Genomic DNA, 23,125 nt, shown 5'->3' with positions numbered 1-23,125 from the left:
CTGCTTTCAAGGTTTTCTTTCCAAACTGAATCACCTCACACTTTTCAGGGTTAAATTCCATCTGCCACTAATATGTGAAACTTATGTAAATCCTCCTTTATCTCATTTGCTTTCCTCTGCACACTATTTAATCATTCCAATACCAATGCTTTAATGTTTAATTTTTGAAATAATAGAAAAAAACAAGTTAAAAATTAAACTTGTGGTACTGCAAATAGATTGTCTTTGTTCATAGCTACTAATTTGTCCACATACTCTTGTTTGTTGCTGCTACAGCAACAAACATGTTCAGTGTCTTAGTATCACTACTTTTTTTTAAACTTGGTTTTTAGCTCGTGCATCTCATTTGCAATCTTAAGTAGACACTGATAAATTACCACTCCTCAGAACCACCTTGGTAGGTGGAAGCTCCAGGAATCATTTTCTCTTTTTTTTAAATGGTTCATAATGTCTGTTTATTGAAAGGTCACTTAGAAATTTATCATCATTCTTGAGTCTTGTTACAAATGTGAAAATAAAATGCTTTGGGCTGATTCCATTGAGGATGTTTCTTTTCCTTTTTTTAAGGTTGTAATATACAATAATGTTGCTTGTTTTGTAAAAAATTCAGATGAAATCCATGCCAGTACATTTAGTATCTTACCAAAGGAACTGCAGGTACTGGAAATCGGAAACAAAAACAGAAATTGCTGGATAAACTCAACAGGACTGGCAGTGTCTATGGAGAGAAATCAGAGTTAACGTTTTGGGTCTAGTGACTCTTGTTAATTTATGTTTTTATTTTTGGAGTCATACAGCACAGAAGCAGACTCTTCAGTTCAACCAGTTCATGCCAAATATAATCCCAAATTAAACTGATCCCACCTGCCTGCTCCTGGCCCATATCACCCCGAAGCTTTCTGCTTTCCTATTCTTATGCTCACCGAAGTGTCTTTTAAACATTATAACTGTGCCCGCATTCATCTAATCATGAGGAAGTTCATTCCACACACAAACCACTCTATGTAAAAAATATTTTGCCCATCGTGTATTTGTAAAATCTCTTCCCTCTCACCTTACAATATGCCCCCAGTCTTGAAATCCCCCATCTTATGAAAATTCACCTACCATTAGCCCTATTGATATCCCTCATGATTTTATGAACCTCTTTTATTTCGTTTAATATATTGTTATGTATAAAACTGTTGAATCTATTAACAATTTTTCTGGTCTGATTGATTAGTATCTTATAAACGGGCAATTGATTTGCAGAAAATTGGCAGAATAATTATTTAGAGCTTGCTGTATCATTATAAATACATAGATTAAAATAGCTTCCAGTCCCTGAAGTCCATGCTTCGGATAGATTAATCACCCCAAATTATTTCATATTTGAAACCCTGCATCTTTCTTGCACTAAATTTGAAAAGTGTAAGCACCAGAGAGGTTGCAGTTCCTAACATATTCATAAACAGCCATTACCACACTTTGAGTTATACTGTTGATGACACTAATGGCCGTGTCATGTTTTGTACGCTTTTTTGAAACTGTTTCTTTCATGGACAAATTTAGGATTCAGATTTGTAGGCTATGTAACCAGCATTATAGGTGGGTAAACTGGTGAGTCATTGCATGGCTAAGGTGCCAAGCTGTCTCTCTGAACGTGAAGACTGTGAGGTTGAGGATCACAAGATGTATACATTAGTCACCCAGCTGAGTTGGAGAGGAAATTCTGGCCAAGTAAGCAGAAACCCATGTACCTAAAGCACAGAACTGATCAGATATGAAAAAGTGACCAGGAAAAATTAAGCAAGCCCATAAATTGGGGATTATGTTGCTTTTTTGTATTTGTTTAACTATTGAGGTTTCGGTTGAGTTGAAACTCGATTATGTTAATTTCTTTGTACATTCATTTACCATTTACGAATAAAATCATAAACAGCAATTAATTTTTGGCCTTTCGCAAATTGTTTTAGTGGAAAATTAGGGTAAAATATCAGTCTATAGATATGCAGTAACAAACATTTAAGAGATATTTCAGAATATACAGACTAGATGCACTTCGACAAGTAAGAAAGCTCCCAAGGGATGGGCACGCCATATGTGGTTAGCTTGAAATGATGTGGATAGTTTCAAAATTGAAGTAAAAGCATATAGTTTTGCACAGACAGGTGACAGGCCAGAAGATTGGACAGAGTATAAACAAAAAGCGAAGAATGACTGAAATATTAATGTGGAGGGACGATAACTAGAGTATGCGAGCAAACTAACTATTTCTCTAAAAGTATTGTAAGACCTTCTATATTTGAAGAAGGAAGGGGTAAACACATGGAGCACTAATCCTATTGAAAGTGAAACTGGAGAATTCATAATAGAAAATAGGGAAGTAACAAATGAATAGGTATTTTCCATTGTCACTTACTGTAAAGGATGCATGTAAAATCCCATAAGTAGCAATAAATCGGAAATTTGAGGGTATTGAGTAACTCAGCAAAATTACAATTACCAGAGATGTGCTGTTTGTATAAATGGTTGGAGTTTTCAGCTGACAAGTCTGACTGTACTTCATCCTAGGCTCTTAAAAGAAGTTGGTTTTAATTTTGCACCGGATTTAATTTTCCAAAGCTCCCTTGATTCATGAATAATCCCATTAGATTGGAAGTTAGCAATTGTAACTCTTCTATTCAAAAAGTATGGGAGTCAAAGCAGGAAGCTACAAATTAACATACGTATTGTGAAAATGTTGCAAGTTTTTATTAAAACATTTATAGAAGAACATTTGAATTAGTTCAAGGTAATCAGACAGAGTCAATCTATTAGAGTCCTTTGAGGAGGTAATACGTGCTGTGGATAAAAGAACAACGTGCATGTACTGTATTAAGATTTCCAGAAGGTATTTGATAAGATGGCACATCAAGGGTTATTTTTGGAAAATAGAACTTAGCATTGTAAAGGGTAGTATATTGACATAGATAGAAGATTGGCTAGCTATCGGAAGGCAGAGTAGGTGCGAGTGTGTCTTTTTCAAGTTGGCAAGATGTAATGAGTGGTGTGCCACTGGGATCAATGCTGGAACCTCAGTTATTTACAATTTAGATCAATTGTTTAGCTGAAGTGACAGAAAGTATGGTTGTCAAATTTGCTGATGACACAAAAGTGGGTAGGAAAGCAATTTGTAGTATGGATACAAGAAGATTATAAAAAAATTAATTGGTTATGTGAGTGGCAAAGATGTGGTAAATTAAGTATAATGTAGGAAAAAGTAGAACTTGGTAGGAAGAATGAAATATAAGCACATTATCTAAATAGTGAAATACTGCAGAGCTTTGTTGGACAGGCAAGGGTAATATCTGCTTTAGAAGATTGAAACAAAATCCTGCACTTGACAGGGTAGATACAAAAACGATATTTCTTCTTGTGGAAGAGTCTGGAATTAGTAGTCACTGATTAAATTAGGTAAAATCCTTTCTCTCAGGGTTGTGAATCTTTGGAACATGCTTCTTGAAAAGCAAAGTGTTTTCATACTTTCAAGGCACAGTTAGACTGATTCTTGTTAAACACGGAGATGAAAGATTATTAGGGGTGGATGGAAATGTTGGTTTTGAGATTGCAGTCAGATCAGTCATGATCTTGTCCAATGACGGAACAGGCTTAATGTCAAATGCCTTATTCATGCTTCATATGTTCATATTTGTGAAAATCTTGCAAAGAGATACTTATGCCCATGTCTGAATCCATGATTGACTGTTTCATTGCAAAGAAGTGCTATTTTAATCAGAAGTGCTTAATGAGCAGAGAGACTTAGGATCTTTGGGTTGGATCCAAGGGGATAGAGTGTCATGTATTTCAGCAATGAAATATTTGGCCTGTTTGGACTTTATGTAAGATCCATTAATCGAGCTGCATAATCCAAGTAAAAGAACAATACCAGAGCAGTTGGCCGATATAAGCGTGTAGATGTATTTAACGTGCTTTGAGTACTGAGATTGAAACATGTATATCTTTACTCATGCAAGATTATAAAATAGATGATAGTAACTTGGTAGAGAAACAAAACTGCTTGTACTTTGTCCTACTTATGCATACACATTCAAAATTTAACACTATAAAACAAATAGTATCTAGTTTTTTTAAGTATTTATCAGCTGTGGTTTAGCCAGTGACCTTGTACCCTGACCTTCCAAATAGCAGTGACCAGTCTCTCATTCTGTGAGACTGCTGAATGATCCACTCCAGGCCATGAAGCACCATGGCTTTGTTTTGAGCACTGGCCCCAGATTACCCCACACCTGTGTCTTTGCTACTTTGAAACTCCAGGTCTCAGATTATTCTCTATATATCCTACCTCACCCGTCTTCAATGAGTTTCTGTTCTCCCTGAGCTCTTGCTTAGGAAGGAAAAGAGGGAGATCTGTTGTTCATATGCTTAGCAGATCTATCTTTTGCTAGTAGATGAGCAGAGAGATCTCGGTGTCCATGTACACAGATCCTTGAAAGTTGCCACCCAGGTTGACAGGGCTGTTAAAAAGGCATAAGTGTTTTAGCTTTCATTAATAGAGGGATGGAGTTCCGGAACCAAGAGGTTATGGTGAAGCTGTACAAAACTCTGGTACGGCCGCACTTGGAGTATTGTGTACAGTTCTGGTCACCGCATTATAAGAAGGATGTGGAGGCTTTGGAAAGGGTGCAGAGGAGATTTATTAGGATGTTGCCTGGTACAGAGGGAAGGTCTTATGAGGAAAGGCTGAGGGACTTGAGGCTGTTTCCATTAGAGAGAAGAAGGTTGAGAGGTGATTTAATTGAAACATATAAAATAATCAGAGAGTTGGATAGGGTGGATAGGGAGAGCCTTTTTCCTAGGATGGTGACGGCGAGCACGAGGGGGCATAGCTTTAAATTAAGGGGTGAAAGATATAGGACAGATGTCAGAGGTAGTTTCTTTACTCAGAGAGTAATAAGGGAATGGAACTCTTTGCCCGCAACGGTAGTAGATTTGCCAACTTTATGTACATATGAGTCGTCATTGGATAAGCATATGGACGTACATGGAATAGTGTAGGTTAGATGGGCTTGAGATCGGTATGACAGGTCGGCACAACATCGAGGGCCGAAGGGCCTGTACTGTGCTGTAATGTTCTATGTTCTAGTAACTCAATCATCTGGGAACTACTGTTGGCCCTAATAATGGCCCTTGCCAATTCCATATGTGTTAAATTATAATTTCTGATGAAGGGCCTAGGCCCAAAACCTCAGCTTTTGCGCTCCTAAGATGCTGCTTGGCCTGCTGTGTTCATCCAGCTCCACACTTTGTTAGCTTAAATTATGAAGATGATTGGGCCTCACACCAGTAGAGAAGGTTTATTCATGCAAAGAAAAAATAAACTTTTCTGATATATCACCATTCACAGCTTGGATTTACAGGTGGTCTTTGGCCTTATAGCTTTGCACCAGTGTTTATACTCCATATATTACAATTTATTTCACGCTATCAGGATATTTATCCATCATGGTTAGCCAACCGCCCCTAAAATTTATTTCGCTAATCCATGCATTATTAACTTCCACATTCCCTTTCCTCTTGGAACAAAGTTTCTCTTGAACTCTATAATGTAATGTTAGAAACATAGACAGTGAGGTTTGACAAACTAGTAATGAAATAGTCGCCAGACCATGTCTCTTAGTGGCATTGGACGAAAAGTAAATATTGACCAGGAGAACTCGACGATTATTTAAATAGTGCCATGGAATCTTTTATATTCATTGAGATTGAACCTCATTATAAAATTTTGTATTCATCTGTTGATGTTTGAGCAGTCTCTCACTAGTACTCAGAGTCAGTCAAGGTAGTGTGCTTACATCTCTGGAGAGGAGCTTGAATCTACAGCCTTCTCTCTCACTTGCAAGACTTCTACTTCTGAATCAAAAAACTTGCATAATTTGAATGTCAGTGAATGAATGAAGAATAGGAAAAAAGGATTGTATTCATATATCCTCTTTCATGACTTCAGGACATGCCAGTGCACTTAACAGTAATAAAGCATAGTCGCTGTTGACGAGAAAGTGTTAGTGTGACATCACCACTAACCCATGAGATAAGTCCACCGAGGCCTAATTTCTGCACACCTGAGATCATTGCATAGGCTAATTTCCTCTTCAACTTAAGTACTACTTTGATAAGGTCCACTGGTAGAAATGTATAAAACTAGTATTTTGATTTCTGATTGGAGCTTGTTCGTATGACATTTAAAATAAATTGTGATTTCTTCCACATAATGTCTAAATATTTTTTGACATCTGATTTTTTGAGTTAAATTTTCACCAAACTGGTGCTTTAGGGATTTTCCAACTTGGTAGATTTTGTTTTTGTTACCATCAGTATATTGCATCATTTTTGTGTTTCTTTGTCTCTTTACAGCTATCTGGTGGATGTGAGTTAACAGTCGTCATCCATGATTTCTCAGCAACCAATAGCAATGAACTGAGCATTCGCCGGGGTCAAACTGTGGAAGTTTTAGAGAGGCCTCATGATAAGCCAGAATGGTGCCTGGTCCGGACAACTGATCGGTCTCCTGCTGCAGAAGGAGTTGTTCCCAGCAGTGTTCTATGTATTGCACATTCACGAAGTAGTATGGAAATGGAGGGCATTTTCAACCATAAAGGTAAGATCATTGATTATGGTCTAACTTACATTGTGCTTATCCTTGATGAATTATCTTGGAAGAACCACAGTGCAGAATCTGATTAACAAATGCTGGAGATCACAGCGCGTCAGGCAGCATCCATAGAGAGAGAGCAAGCTAATGGTGCACATCTACATGACTCTTCATCAGAGCTCTACTCAACATTAGCTTACTCTTTCCATGGATGCTGTCTGACCTGCTATTATCTCCAGCATTTGTTGTTTTTCGTTCACATTCCAGCATCTGCAGTAATTTGCTCCTACAGAATCTGATTAATCAAGCTGAAAAGATTTGAAGTCAATAAGCTCAGCAGCATACCATAATTCTGTTCAATGTTTGTTTGTTTTAATTTCCAGTGGAACCCATTAACCAGATTTATAAAATCAAATTTCTGTGCCTTCATCTGTGATACTCAGGAAGTGAGAGAAATTCTACAAATGGCAAGTGCAACCCAGTTCCAGGATTCCTTGCCCCCATTGCTGTATTGAGGAATTTTTGCAGCGCTAGATTTTGGGTGTTAGATAGCAAACCTCCATGCTACAGTCCTGTCTTCAGCTGCTTCATTGCAAGAGTGAAATTTTAGACCTTGCACTATTCACACCATTTGGTAGCAGCACCTCAGTGGAGTCTTGAACCATAGGGAGTGCCTGGTCTGGAGTTGATAACTGAGTTCAGAAGATGTTGACAGCATTGTGTTAAAAGCAGAGGTTAACCCCGCTCTGAGAACTAAAACCGAAACACCCAAAGGAGGAGCACCTCGCCCATAATCTGTAAAAATAGTGTGAAAAATGGTGTTACCTGCTTTTCAGCAACTTCTCGTGTTTAAATAAAATAAATCCCTGTTGCTCACTTTACAATCAACAAGTAATAATTTTATTTATCTAACTGTAACAGTGAATAAGTTAACTAAACTATTAACAAACTGAATAAATCCCTTCTAACTACCAACCCTATTCCCAAATGAAGCAGTATTGTAATGGTATGCTGATCCAATAAATACACGTTCCACTTATGTTAAAAAAAAATAGAATTTAAGTCTCTTGAAGTTACAGCCAGGTTACGTGTCTTCCGGAATGTTCTGTGCATTCTCTGTCAGTTCTCCTGTTAGGAATGTTAATTAGTTGTACCGTTGGTACTGTTGTTATTTAGGTGGTTCCTTCTCTATGACGGAGAGGAATCTGTGAGAGCCAGAGATTCTCTTTTGAGAGCTGCAGGCCATTAACTCTGATGGATGGCAGCTAGCTTTGGAGCTTTTTCCAGCTGCCCCTTTTTATACCCTTGACGACAGGTCAATATTTCTTACAATACGACTGATCCTATGTTGTCAAACTATCAGACTTAAATTTAAGATAGCAAGGTGTAGAGCTGGATGAACGCAGCAGGCCAAGCAGCATCATAGGAGCAGGAGAACTTCTGTTTCGGACCTAGACGACCCTTCTTCAGAAGAGAAGTCCTGAGACGTCAACTCTCCTGCTCCTGATGCTGCTTGGCCTGCAGTGTTCATCCAGCTCTACACCTTGTTATCTCAGATTCTCCAGCATTTGCAGTTCCTACTATCTCTGAAACAGACTTATATTTATTAGGTTTTTGGTATCGAAGTATCCATTTCAAATTATTGGCTAATTTCAAAAGCCTGTTGTCTTAGTAAAACTGCTGCTTGGTATGCTAACTGCACAGCTTTTCGATACAAGTGTTTAGTTTGGATGCTGCCTGTGTACTTGCAAACTTTCAAAGCTGCCGTTCGCAGACATCCATTTTAAATCTCGTAAGTGCAGAAAAAAAAGCATGATCTTTTAAAGGAACCACGCTTCCCCCCTAGCATTTTACAAGTGCCAAATTCTAATTTACTGCTTTCCAATCCACAAGTACTCTACCCAATTTTCCAACAATTGCATGTTTTAATGTAATGATGTTTGATAAGTTGAATATGTTTATAATAACGATTAATGATAGATCTTTCTAGAAATGATGTGACCATTAAGTTAACTATTATTATGGAAGTATTCTGATGCTTTAGAGTATGTTATCCAGAGAATTATGCCCTCAAGATCAACAGATTGGGATGCAGGTTCGAATCCCGCCATGGCAGATGTTAGAATTTGAATTCAATAAAATATCTGGAATTAAGAATCTAATCATGACCATGAATCCTTGTTTATTGTCGGAAAAACCCATCTGGTTCACTAATGTCCTTTGGGGAAGGAAACTACTGTCCTTACCTGGTCTAGCCTACATGTGACTCCAGACCCACAGCAATGCGTTGACTCTCAACTGCCCTCTGGGTAATTAGGAATGGGCAAAAAATGCTGCCTAGCCAGTGACACCCTCATCCCATTAATGAATAAAGGATAAGACTTGCGAGGTATTTCGACAGAAATGGACACCTCTCTCCAAAAGCAGTTTATTGTTTAAAATCCCCACAACCTTGAAACGACCTGTCAGGCTTCTCAAAGCAGTTTTACCAGTGTTGGGCAGAGAGGGCACTGCTTGAGTAAAGTCAATTTAATAGCTTCACTGAGGACATAGTGTGAACAGAGGGATGGTAGGTCAGCCCACAGCAAAACCCCAAACCAAAGCCAAGCCTCAGTCAAACAGTTAAAATTTTCTTCAGGATTCAGCCACTGTAGTTGCTGCCAGTATGCAGACTCAAGACAGCAAAAGAGTCCCACTAGACCTAAACCGAGTAAGGGAACTCATAGGTTGATATTTAGAAGAGTGCACACCCTGAAAAGGGTGATTTGGAATTGTTAAATTGCTTAGCAACATCCAAATCAGAATCAGTCAAAATAATCGTCTGGTTAAATGGTCATCTGGTTCTAATGGAGGTCGAAGCAGGCATAGCTATTCCAGTGATTGCAGAACCAATCTTTAACAAGATTCATTCTGGACTCCAACCCTTAAGTTTGCGCAAGACTTCATCTAGACTGAGAACCTATACCAGGCAACCTTTACAGATTAAGGGTACGATTTCATTTCTAGTCTCTTACGAGAAGCAGCTGGTTCAGTTACCACTGATTGTAGTAATAGTCTTGGGCCCAAGTTCGATGAAGCGTAATTGGTTGAGAAAAATTCACCTGGATTGGCACAACATTTTTCAACGAGAAAATGACTGCCTGCGTAAAGTCCTAATAAAGTACCCAACGTTTTTCAGGAGGAACTAGGGACTATCAAAGTACCACAGCCACTTGGCCAGCAAGCAATTTCACAATTCTGCAAGGCTTTTGTCCATTTGGCTTATGGCAAAAGTAGAGGCAGAAGTCAGAAAGCTGGAATATGAAGGAATCATGAAACCAGTATGTGGAGAGGGCAACCCTGGTAAAACTGCTTTGAGAAGCTGACAGGTCGTTTCGAGGTTGTGAGGATTTTAAACAATAAACTGCGTTTTGGAGAGATAGTAGGAACTGCCGTTGCTGGAGAATCTGAGATAACACAGTGTGAGGCTGGATGAAGGGTCCCGACTAAATGTCAAGCTTTCCTGCTCCTCTGAAACTGCTTTTTGGAGTTGGATAAATACCCATTCCCTTGCATAGAGAATTTTTATGCAAAGCTGGACATGAGTCTATGCCTACATGCAATTGCAGTTAGATGAGGATTCCCAGGAGTGTGTTACAATTAATACCCATGAGGGTTTGTACCAATATACGTGACTTCCGTTTGGGTATCATCAACCTGTGTCATTTTTCAGCAGATGATGGACAACATTTTCCAAGGACTACCCCTGATTGCCATTTATATAGATGATGTAAAAAACACTTAAAGAACTTGGACGTAGTGCTTAGACATTTCTTCAGGTGGGCATATACCTTAAAAGGGATAACAAGGTGTGGAGCTGGATGAACACAGCAGGCCAAGCAGCATCAGAGGAACAGGAAGGCTGATGTTTCAGGCCTAGACCCTTCTTCAGAAACGGGGGAGGGGAAGGGGGTTATGAAATAAATAGGGAGAGAGGGGGAGACGGATAGATGATGGGTAGAGGTGAAGATAGGTGGAGATGACAAACAGGTCAAAGAGGTAGGGATGGAGTCAGTAAAGGTGAATGTAGGTGGGGAGTTAGGGAGGAGATAGGTCAGTCCAGGGCGGATGGACAGGTCAATGGGGCTGGATGAGGTTAGTAGGTAGGAGATGGGGGTGGGGCTTGAGGTGGGAGGAAGGACAGGTTAGGAAGTCGGGGACAAGCTGGGCTGGTTTTGGGATGCAGTGGGGTGAAGGGAGATTTTGAAGTTTGTGAGGTCCACAGTGATACCATTGGGCTGCAGGGTTCCCAAGCGGAATATGAGTTGCTGTTCCTGCAACCTTCGGGCGACATCGTTGTGGCACTACAGGAGACCAGGATGGATATGTCATCTAAGGAATGGGAGGGGGAGTTGAAATGGTTCGTGACTGGCACGTGCTGTTGTTTAGTGTGAACCGAGCGTAGGTGTTCTGCACATTTTTTGCAGTACATGGACACCCAGAAATGTTGGTCACACATACCAACAGGGTACTTCAGTATTTCATAGAATTTCTATGGTGTGGAAACATGCCATTCGGCCCAACAGGTCCACACTGCCCCTCCAAAGAGCATCCCACCCAGACCATTCCCCTAACACTGCATTTCCCATATCTAACCCACCTAACCTAAACTTCCCTTGGCACCATGGGCAATTTAGCATGGCCAATCCACCTACCCTGCACCAAAGATGGACTGTAGGAGGAAACCAGAGCATCCAGGGGAAACCCACGCAGACATGGGGAGAATGTGCAAACTCCACACAGACAGTCGCCTGAGGCTGAGATCGAAATTCCTGGTGCTGTAGACAGCAATGCTAACTACTGAGTCACCTTGCAGCCCTGATAGAACATAGAACTGTTTAGCATAAGACAATGTTGTGCCATTTATGACGCCAAATTAAACTAAACCCACTGCCTACCTTTGCTCCATATTCCTCCATTCGTTGTATATTCATGTGCTTATCTAAATGCTGTTAAGTATCCTTCTTGAATCTGCCTCTACCACTACCCTCGCAGCGCATTCCAGACTCCTACCGCTCTCTGTGTTTAAAAAAAACTTGGCCCTCAAATCTCCTTTGAACTTCTCCCCCCCCCCCCCCCCCCCCTCACTTAAATGCATGCCCTTTAGTATTAGACATTTCACCTCTGGGAACAAGATTCTGACAATCAATATTTCTCATAATTTTAATGGTTTCCTATCAAGTCTCTCTTCAGCCTCCATGCTGTAGAGAAAACAACCTGAGTTGGCCACGTGGATTCAGAATTGCCTTGCCCATAGATGTCATGATCTGGAGGTGCCACTGTTGGACCTGGTGATGTGTGACTTCGGACCTTGCCCTGAGAAGACAGAGGATAATGGTGGAAGGCTGTTTTACTGGCTGGAGGTCCGTTACTGGTTGTGTTCTGCAGAGATCCATACTGGGACATAGTCGTCATTAGACTCTTAATTCTCGATTTTTATTCCGCCATCTGCCGTGGTAGGATTTGAACCCAGATCTCTAGAACCTAACCTGGAAGTCGTGATTAATAATCTAGTGATAATACCACAAGGCCGTTTCCTCCCCACTAGGATAGTTAAGTGGCTGGTACAGTTCTTACATGGCGATAGATATTTTTGCAAGCTGGGAATTGCTCTGCAATGCTAAGACACATGGATTTTGCTGTGTCAAATCTAGTAATACTTCCACCCACAACTGGATGGCCTTAAACCTTGACCATTGCCAAACCTGCCTTAGGTGACTGAATATAAATGAGTCAGCTGTTTTTCTATAGTGTGCATTCAGCGCACACAGTTTTCACGTGAATGAATTTCTAAGCCTTCTGGTGATTCCAGACTGGGTATTGTGTAAAATGAGGGGATTAATTAGAAACAATGATGCAAGATCCTTTGGGAAAGAATGGGCATAATATGTTACAGTACGTGTGTTAAGATGGAGAGTGACACAATTAAATCTGAAACTCGGGTCCTGAACTTAAAGCTAACTTTGGGATGAGCAAACATTGGCTAGGTTAAACTGGCAAGGGTATTTAAGGGTGGACAGTAGATAGGCAATGGCAGACATTTAAAGAACACATGGATGAATTTCAACAATTGTCCATCCCTGTCTGCCTTAGGAGAAGAATGGGGAAAGTGGCTCAACCATGGATAACAGAGGAAATTAGAAACACTATTAAAGCCAAAGAAGAGGTATGTAAACTGGCCAGGAAATGTAGCAAAATTGAGGAATGGGAGAAATTTAAAATTCAGCATAGGAGGACAAAAGTGTTTAATTCAGAAAGAGAAAATAGAATATGAAAGTAAGCTTGCAGAAAACATAAAAACTGACTGCAAAAGCTTCTATAGATATGTTGTAGGTGCATACCACACCCCACTCCCTGACCAGGGATAAATACTTGGGAGGCAGGCAGGATTCAGGCATGTGGAAGATGTTTATTCAAGCTTGATGCAGGGAAAGGGCCAAAGGATCTTCCCTGAATCTGGCCTTGAAGGGAGAAGGCAATTTTTCCCATAATTTTTGGCTCAGGTCAGAAGAGAGACCAAAGGCACAGTCTGATCTTCAAAGTGAAAGTACCACATTTTATACATTTTTTGGTTACAACAATCAAATACAGCATAGTCATTGTCTTTCCTTCTTAATCCATACAACGAATCACATGCTACGTCTATTCGATGATGGCCATTCCTGCAGACAACCCCAGGTTCCCAGACATTGTAATTTCTTGGCCTTAGGATCTTTCTACGCATCCTATTCATTCGCATTCCAAAGTTGCTGGCTTCACTCCTTTGGATCTGTGTCAACTTCTTATCTCTAAGGACAATGTGAATTCAATTGTTCATTGTACTACATGTACTTACTTTTATCAAATTCAGCCATTCCTCTTGTAGTTTTCACTGTCCTGATTATATATGTAAAAATAAAAACAACAGTTTTAACTAATTGCTACAAGGTTAATTTCTATTAAAGTTAGTTACAAAATGTAAAGTTGTACAGCTACTTCTAAACTTAGCATTTTGTAATTAATGGGTTGCGAACAATCTGTCTTGCTCAGGGTGCAAGATACGGTGTTTCCTAAGGCTAATTAACTTTCACATTTAGGTCTAAATGCTTTTCTCCTAATGCTTGTGTCATACTTAGGTTATATGTTAAAACTACTTCCATGATTATCTGAATAATCTTTAAAGCCTATTTCTTTATACTGTAGGTAAAAAAGCTAATGACTACAAAGTACCATTAGCTGTTGTCTTTGTAGCTGTTTAGTTAATCGTGTTTGATTCATGGGCTGAGACCTGCACTTTGCCTTATTCATTTACTGGCACAATCATCCTTTCTTTAATGAAGCTGGAATTAAACATTTGCCCGGTCATTGGTATTGTCTTGTCAAAGCTGCCTCAAAATGGTTGGTGGTAAGGCTGTTTCACGAACCTTGAAGTAGTCTTGTTCAAAGGTACCATTGCGTTTCACTTAATGTTAGAGCAGGCTGTCCCATTTTGTTTTGACCCCTGTTGGCCATTTGTGTCTTTCAAACATGGACCACTTTATTGTAAAGCAGGTACGGGTCACTCTGTATGCACAAATACAGGTCACCCCTCCATATGTGAAGAATAAAAGACTGATGAAGACAAATGTATATCCCTTGCAGTTAGAATCAGGTGAATTCACAGTAGACAATAAAGAGATGGCATACCAGTTGAACAAATACTTGGTATCTGCCTTCACTAAGGAGGACAAAACTACTCTTCCGGAAATGATAGGGAACAGAGGGTCAAGCATAAAGGAGGAACTAAAGGAAATCCTTATTAGACAGAAATTATTAGAAATGGTATGGGGAAATTGATGGGATTAAAACCCAGTAAATCCCCAGTACTTGATGCTCTGCATCCCAGAGTCCTTAAGGAAGTGGCCCTAGAAATAGTGGATGCATTGGTGATCATTTTCGAGCATTCTCTAGACTCTGGAAGAGTTCCAGTGGACTGGAGGGTAGCTAATGTAACTAGAGGTAACACAGTGTGGAGAAGAGTCCCGACCTGAAATGTCAACTTTCCTGCTCCTCTGATGCTGCCTGGCATGCTGTGCTCCTCCAGCTCCACACAGTGTTATCTCTGACTCCAGCATCGGCAGTTCTTACTATCTCTGAACTAATATAACTATACTATTTTTAAAAGGGAGGGATAGAGAAAATGGGAAATTGTAGGCCGGTTGGCCTGACATTGGTTGTGGGGAAGTATGTTGGAGTCAATCATTAGGATGTAATAACTGAGCATTTGGAACAGAATCTGTCCCAGTAAGTTTGGATTCACTAAAGGAACATTATGCTTGATCATTGTTATGGAGCTTTTTGAGGATGTGACCTGTAGAGTAGACAACGGTGAATCAGTAGATGTGTGAATCTGGACTTTCAAAAGGCTTTTGACAAAGTTCCACACAAGAGATTGGTAAGGATAATTAAAGCTGATGGTATCAAAGGTAATGTTTTGACATGGATAGAGAACTGCTGTGCAGTCAAGAAGCAGAGTTGGCATAAATGGGTCCTTTTCAGAATGGCAGGCAGTGATGAGTGGCGTGCCACTGCATTCACTGCTGGAACCTCATGTGCTCACAATATACATTAATGAATTGGACGAAGGAATTGAATGCCATATCTCCAAATTTGCAGATGACACTAAGCTGGTTGTCAGTGTGTGCTGTGAGGAGGATGATAAGAGGCTGCTTAATGACTTGGGCTGACGGAAAAATACTCAACAAATGCAATATAAGATGGATAACTATGAGGTTATCCACTTCAGTCACAAAAACAGGAAGGCAGATTATTGTCTGAATGGTGGCAGTAGGAGTGGGTGAGGTACAATGAGATCTGGGCGTCATGGTGAAACAGTCGCTGAAGGCTGGCAAGCAGGTGCAGCAGGCAGTGAGGAAAGCTAATGGTATGCTCTCCTTCATAAGGAGAGGATTTGTGTATTGGAGTCAGGATGTCTTGCTGCAGTTACACAGGGCCTTGGTGAGACCACACCTTGAGTATTGTCTGCAGTTTTGGTCTCCTAGTCTGAGGAAGGACATTCTTGTTATTGAGGGAGTCCAGCGAACGTTACCAGACTGATTCCTGGGCTGGAAGGACTGACATATGAGGAAAGATTGGGTTGACTGGCTTGCATTCGCTGGAATTTCGAAGGATGAGTGCAGATCTCATAGAATCATATAAAATCCTGATGGGACTGGACAGGCTAGATGCAGGAAAAATGTTCCCGGTGTTGAGGTAGTCCAGAACAAAGGGTCACAGTCTAAGAGTAAGGGGTAAGGGACGGAGATGAGGAAGAATTTCTTCACTCAGAGTAGTGAACCTGTGGAATTTCTTTCCCAAGCTTTTGGGGCCAGTTGATTAGATATTTTCGAGAGGGAGCTGGATATGGCCCCTATAGCTAAAGGGATCAAGGGGTATGGGGAGAGTGCAAGAATGAGATACTGAGATTGCATAATCGCCCATGATTGTTTTGAATGGTGGTACAGGCTTAGAGGGCTAAATAGCCTACTGCTGCACCTATCTTCTGCATTTCTTCGTTTCTTATCCATGGTGTGGGTGCCTGGACATGTCAGACACTGAGCTGACCAAACCAAGCCTGCTTTAACTGATTTGTAACCTGTTGCTTATGGAAGGTTTTGAGTTTTGACAAGGAGGTTTATATGTTCATTCTTTTGCTGAACATTTTATTTACTGTAATAAATTTCTGATGTTTAATTATTTCCAACATAGCCACAAATGAGACTTTATGGAAATGAATTGCTTTTTGCTGAGGCCAGCCAGTGAAATCCAGACAGCGCATTAAAAGAAACGTCTGCTTCACAATGAACCTTTTTCCTGCTGCTGGCAGAAGTCAGCTTCAGTCTCTCTGCGCTTGATTTATGCTTATAGTTCACATCTATATTAATGATAAATAATTGATACTTTCCCCATATGTTTTTGTTGCACAATCAGGAGCCGTGCAATAAATATTTGCTTAATAGTTTTGCTTTTATTTCTCCAAATATATATTTTGAATATAGATGGTAGAATTTCAATTCAATAACGAATCTAGAATTAAAGGACTAATGATGATCATGACACCATTGCCGATTATCAGAAAAACCCATATGGTTCACTAATGTCCTTTTAGAGAAGGAAATATGTCATGTTTACCTGGTCTGGCCTACATGTGATTCTAGATCCACAGCAATGTGATTAACTCTTAACTGCCCTCTAAGCAATTAGATTTGAACTATCAATATCCTCTATCCCCCAGCATTCCACCCCACCCCACTCCCATTACCACTGTTGCATAATTGCTGCCCACTCCACGTCAGGTCTGATGAAGAGTCATCCGGGTTTGAAACATTACCTTGCCTTTTCTCCATAGCTGCTGCCTGATCTGCTATAATCTACAGCATTTTTTTTGTCTTAAGTTGTGAAAAAGGGTCAGTGGACTTGAAACGTTATCTCTGATTTCTCTCCACAGATGCTGCTAGACCCAATGAGCTTTTCCAGCAATTTTTGTTAGTCACTAGAACAACTCTGCATTTTTTTTTTACATCTTTCCATGACCTGTTCCTCCATCTCCTGCTGGCAATTGAGAGGCTTTTAATATAACTATTATAGTAATTGCACCTTTCTTATTCTTGTGTTCTACTCATACTGCCTTACTGGATAAATCCTCGAATATGTCCTCTCTTACTGTGGGTGTGACAGTTCTTTAATCAGTAATGCAACTCCCCCACCCCTTTTACACCCTTTGGGTTATGTCTGAAAGACCTAAACACTGGAACGTTGAACTGCCCTTCTCTCGGCCAAGTTTCTATAATGGTTACAACATCATAGTTTCATGTACTAACCAGGGCTCTAAGCTCCCCTGCCTTATCTGATATACTCCTTACATTAAAATAATGCACTTAATATCAATAACTTAACATGCTACCTACTGCTGTATTTCCCCTGAAGCCACACGCAAGCAAATGTACCCTTACTGCTAAGAGAGTCTTACCTCTGAAGTTAAGCTGCTTTGCCCACGTTTGAGCCAAGGCTGTAATGAGATCAGGATCTAAGTGATCCTGGTGAAACCAAAACTGAGCATTAGAGAGCAGGTTATTGCTAAGCAAATACTGCTTCTTAGCATTGTTGATGATGCCTTCCATCCCTTTACAAATAATCAACAGCAGACTGATGATAATTGGGTGATAATTGGCTCAGCTAAATTTGTTTTTCTTTGGGAACATGATACAACTAGGCAGTTCTCCACATTGTTGGACAGATGCCACTGTTGTGGGTGTCATGGAATAGCTTGGCTGAAGGTCTTCAGTACAATTGCTGGAAAATTGTAAGGGCCCATAGACATTGCGATGTCCAGAGCCTCTCGTCATTTCCCAGTGCCACATGATGTAAATCAAATTGAATGAAGAACTGGCATCTGCAATGCAAGAATACATGAAGGAAGCCAAGGTAGATCATCAAATCAGCTTTGCTGACTGAAGATTGTTCCGAATGCTTCAGCCTTATCTTTTGTATTGCAGTGCCGGGCTCCCCGTCATCGAGGATGAGAATAATGGTGGAGTATCCTCCTCCAATGAGCTGTTTTATTGACCCCACCATTCACAAATGAATGGGGCAGGACTGCAGAACCTAAATCTGATCCATTGGATGTGGAATCATTTAGCTCTGTCTGTCATTTGCTACTTCTGTTGTCTGGCTTGCAAGTAGTGCTGTTTTGTAGTTTCACCAAGCTGACCAGCTCATTGTTAGTTTTGCCTGCTGTTGTTCTTAGCATCTACTCGTGCAGAATCTCTGTTGAGTCAGAGTTGGTCCCTTGGTTTATTGGTAGTGGTGAGAAGTGCAGGCCATGCATTTGCAGATTACGATGGGGTACAACTCAGCTGCTGCTGATGGCCCACGGTGCCTCATGGGTATCCTGTCTCACGTTGCTAGATCTGTTCGACAGTAATATCACTGAAAATGGAGGAAGGTATTCTCAACATGAATGCGGGCTCCAGTTTCCACAAGGACTGTGCAGTGGTCATTCTTATCAATACTTCTACGGACAGATGCATCTTCAGCTGACAGATAAGTGAGGATAAGCTCAAGCACGTTTTTCTCTCTAGTTAGTTCCCTCAGCACCTGCCACAGACCCAGTCCAGCAAGAATGCCCTTTAACTCTTAGTTTAGTCAGTAGTGATACTGCTGAGCCAGTCCCGGTGATGGACACTGGAGTCCTCCACTCATCTCCATCCTTGCCAACCTCAGTTCAAGATGAGATGATCAAGTTGATGAGGGTCGAGCTGTGGATGTGGTGTATATGGACTTCAGTAAGGCATTTGATAAGGTTCCCCATGGTAGGCTCATTCAGAAGGTCAGGAGGAATGGGATACAGGGGAACTTAGCTGCTTGGATACAGAATTGGCTGGCCAACAGAAGACAGCGAGTGGTAGTAGAAGGAAAATATTCTGCCTGGAAGTCAGTGGTGAGTGGGGTTCCACAGGGCTCTGTCCTTGGGCCTCTACTGTTTGTAATTTTTATTAATGACTTGGATGAGGGGATTGAAGGATGGGTCAGCAAGTTTGCAGACGACACAAAGGTCGGAGGTGTCGTTGACAGTGTAGAGGGCTGTTGTAGGCTGCAGCGGGACATTGACAGGATGCAGAGATGGGCTGAGAGGTGGCAGATGGAGTTCAACCTGGATAAATGCGAGGTGATGCATTTTGGAAGGTCGAATTTGAAAGCTGAGTACAGGATTAAGGATAGGATTCTTGGCAGCGTGGAGGAACAGAGGGATCTTGGTGTGCAGATACATAGATCCCTTAAAATGGCCACCCAAGTGGACAGGGTTGTTAAGAAAGCATATGGTGTTTTGGCTTTCATTAACAGGGGGATTGAGTTTAAGAGTCGTGAGATCTTGTTGCAGCTCTATAAAACTTTGGTTAGACCGCACTTGGAATACTGCGTCCAGTTCTGGTCTCCGTATTATAGGAAAGATGTGGATGCTATGGAGAGGGTTCAGAGGAGGTTTACCAGGATGCTGCCTGGACTGGAGGGCTTATCTTATGAAGAGAGGTTGACTGAGCTCGGTCTCTTTTCATTGGAGAAAAGGAGGAGGAGAGGGGACCTAATTGAGGTATACAAGATAATGAGAGGCATAGATAGAGTTGATAGCCAGAGACTATTTCCCAGGGCAGAAATGGCTAGCACGAGGGATCATAGTTTTAAGCTGGTTGGTGGAAAGTATAGAGGGGATGTCAGAGGTGGGTTCTTTACGCAGAGAGTTGTGAGAGCATGGAATGCGTTGCCAGCAGCAGTTGTGGAAGCAAGGTCATTGGGGTCATTTAAGAGACTGCTGGACATGTATATGGTCACAGAAATTTGAGGGTGCATACATGAGTATCAATGGTCGGCACAACATTGTGGGCTGAAGGGCCTGTTCTGTGCTGTACTGTTCTATGTTCTATGTTCTAAGTATTTGGATGTGATAAAATAGATAAAGATTGTCTTAAAAGATTGTCCATACTCAAAGTAGAATAGTTGCCTTTTCTGGATGGGATGCGTTCTAAGGTGATTGCGGGGAGTAAGGATCGAGAAGACAGAGATTCTGGGTGTCAAAATTAAATATGGAGGACTGAAGGATTGCCGATGTTTTATCTGTGTTTTAAAAAAGGGACTATAGGCCAGTCAGCCTAATTGTGGCACTGGGCAAATCTTTAGAGCAAATCGTCTGAGGTAAATTCTATTGCCAAGTGACAGGAATGTGTTCATAAATTTTGGAATGAGGTGGAGTTAGCTGTGATAAAATGGGGAATGGTACTTTAAGGATAATAGTGGAGAGGAAGAATTGCAAAAGAGGTTCACTTCTAATGTACAAAAACAAAATGGGAAAAGTAGTCTGACCATGGCTAACAAAGAAAATAATGATAGTATTAGATCCAAGGAAAGGGCTTATAAATCAGCCTGAAAAGCTGAAGGCCTGAGGAATGGGAGCATTTTAGATTTCAGCAAAGGAGGACTAAAAGATTGATTAAGCAGGGTAAAATAGAAAACAAGAGTGAACTTGTATGGAACATGCATACCAAACTTAAAAGCCTCAACAAGTATGTGAAGAGTATAAGTGCAGTGAAGACAAATGTAGGTTGCTTAAAGTCATAAACAGGAAGTTATAAAGGGGAACAAAGAGATAGCAAACCAACTAAATATATAATTTGGTTCTGCCTTCACAAAGGAGGACACAAAGTCGCCAAAATGTTAGGAAATACAGGGACCTGGTAAAAGGGAGGAACGGAAGGAAATTAGTATTAGTAGGGAGAAGGAGTTGGGAAAATTGTTGGGGTTAAAGATCAATAAATCCACAGTTCCTGATATTCTACGTTTGAGAATTACTTAGGGAAGTGGACTCAGAAATAGTGGATGCATTGGTGGTCATCCTACTGGAACAGTTCCTATGGATTGGGGTGTAGCTAACGTAGCCCTGCTATTTTTTTTTTAAAAAGGAGCTAGAAAACACAGAATTATAGACCAATGAGCTTGACATCAGTAATGCGGAAAATGCCAAACATGCATTACGGAAAACTCACCGGCAGAGGACTTGGAAAACAGTGACAGGATTAGACACAATCAGCATGGACTTATTCAAGGGAAATCATACTTGACAAATCTGCTGGAAATTTTCAAGGGGGTAACTAGTAGAGCTGATAAGGGGGATCCAGTGACCACAACAAGTAGGAATGGGGTTGGTCATTCAGCACCTCAAGCCTGCTCTGCCATTCAGTTGAATCATAGGTGATACGACATTCCTCACATCCACTTTCCTGCGTTTTCTTCAGAGTCCTTGATTCTGCTCCGGATCAATAATCTTAGCCGATGTATCTTAGCCTTTTAAAATACAAGGTCTCTGCCCCCATAGTTGTTTGTGGCAAGGAAATCTAAAAGCTCAAACCCTGTAAGAGAAAAAATTCCTCCACTTCTCAGTCTTAAATTGATGCCACTTCATTCTGTGACTATGCCCTCTATCCGGTGACTCTCCCATGAGGGAAAGCATCCTCTCAGCATTTACCCTAAACTCCTTAAGAACCCTATAGTTGCAATGCAATCACCTCATTCTTCTAAGCTTCAATGAGTAGAATCCCACCCTGTTTAGCTCTTGCTCACAAGACAGTCCCTCCATATCAGAGATCATCCAAATGAATCTTGTCTGAACTGCCTGCAATGAAATGATAATCCTTAAATAAGGGGACCAAATCTGCTCAGTGTATTCTAGATGTGGTCTCACCAAGACCTTATTCAGTTGCAGTAACTATTATTATACCTCAACTCCCTTGAAATAAAGGCCAACGTTCCATCAGCCTTTCTGATTACCTGCTGTACCTATGTGCTAGTTTTCTGTGTTGTGTGCACTAGCAACCCCAAGTCCCTTCGTGTTGCTAAATCAAGGATTCCCCAGCTGTGTTGTTGACAGGGCCCTCGCCAGGTTCGACCCATCTCCCACACTTCAACGCTCACTGCCTCTCTTCTTTCCCACAACTGTGATAGGGTCCCCCTTGTCCTCACTAGCCTCCGCATCTAGCAGATTATTAGGCACCATTTCTGCCACCTCCAAGATGTCACCACCAGGTACACATTCCCCTTGCCTCCCTTGTCAGCCTTTCACAGGGACCAATCCCTCCAGGACACCTGGTCCATTTTTCTTTCATTCCCAGCACGCCACTCCGCCCCACCCCACAGCCTTACACCCCCTTCCACTTCAACTGCTGAAGGTGTAATACCTGTGTGTTCATTTCTTTCCTGCTCAGTATTCATGGGCCCAAACAGACCTTCCAGATCGAGCAGTGAATCTGCACTTCCCTCAAACTAGTCTACACCATTCGCTGGTCACAATGAGGGCCCCTGTGCAACGATTGCTTTGCAGAACACTTGCGTTTTGTTCGCAAAAAAGACGCTGAACTTCCAGTTGTCTGTGACTTCAACATACCATCCTGTTTCCTGGTCAACATCTCTGTCTCAGGCTTGCTGCAGTGTTCCAACGAAGGTCAGTGCAAGAATAGTCCCTCAATTTCCACCTGGGGACCCTGCACCCTTCCAGACTCAATGTCAAGCTCAATAACTTAAGAGCTTGAGCTCTCTAATGTCCTTACCCCAATCCCCACAACCAGGCCTTGTTATCACGTACTCTGCTATTACACACCTCCCATTATTAGCCACTAACAGTCCCCATTAAAAGCCTCCTAGCCAAATCGTTATCCACTCCTTTGTCTGTCTGAGTGCTGTTCTCGCTCTTTGGGCTGTACCACATCTGTCATTTACTCCTTACCTCCTACCCCATTTGCCCCCCCACCTTTCCTCTCTTCTCTGTCTCTTTATCTTTCTGTCTCTTTCTTTTTCTTTCTCTTTCTCGCTCCTCTCTCTTTCTCTCTTGCTCTGTCTCTCTCTCTCCCAATGTAAATTGACATTTTCCTAACTACCATCAGTTCTGAGGAA

The 23,125-nt window shown here is 41.2% G+C and overlaps 1 protein-coding gene across 5 annotated transcripts in view; it reads left to right on the top strand.

Moving 5' to 3' along the window:
* Nucleotides 1–23,125, top strand: part of LOC125461125 (triple functional domain protein-like) — a 636,773-nt gene that overhangs the window by 448,299 nt on the left and 165,349 nt on the right. For all 5 annotated transcript variants that reach the window (XR_007249410.2, XM_048549570.2, XM_048549543.2 and 2 more), the window contains one exon: nucleotides 6,394–6,637. Coding sequence is in view for 4 of the 5 variants with exons in the window: in XM_048549570.2 (XP_048405527.1) it covers nucleotides 6,394–6,637 (244 nt within the window). In the remaining variant the exon portion in view is untranslated. The remainder of the gene's footprint in view (nucleotides 1–6,393; nucleotides 6,638–23,125) is intronic.

This window comes from Stegostoma tigrinum, chromosome 2 (genome assembly GCF_030684315.1).
Source record: "Stegostoma tigrinum isolate sSteTig4 chromosome 2, sSteTig4.hap1, whole genome shotgun sequence".
Classification (NCBI taxonomy): Eukaryota; Metazoa; Chordata; class Chondrichthyes; order Orectolobiformes; family Stegostomatidae; genus Stegostoma; species Stegostoma tigrinum.
The sequence above is the reverse complement of the archived record's forward strand: the minus strand, read 5'-3'. Positions and strand labels throughout refer to the sequence as shown.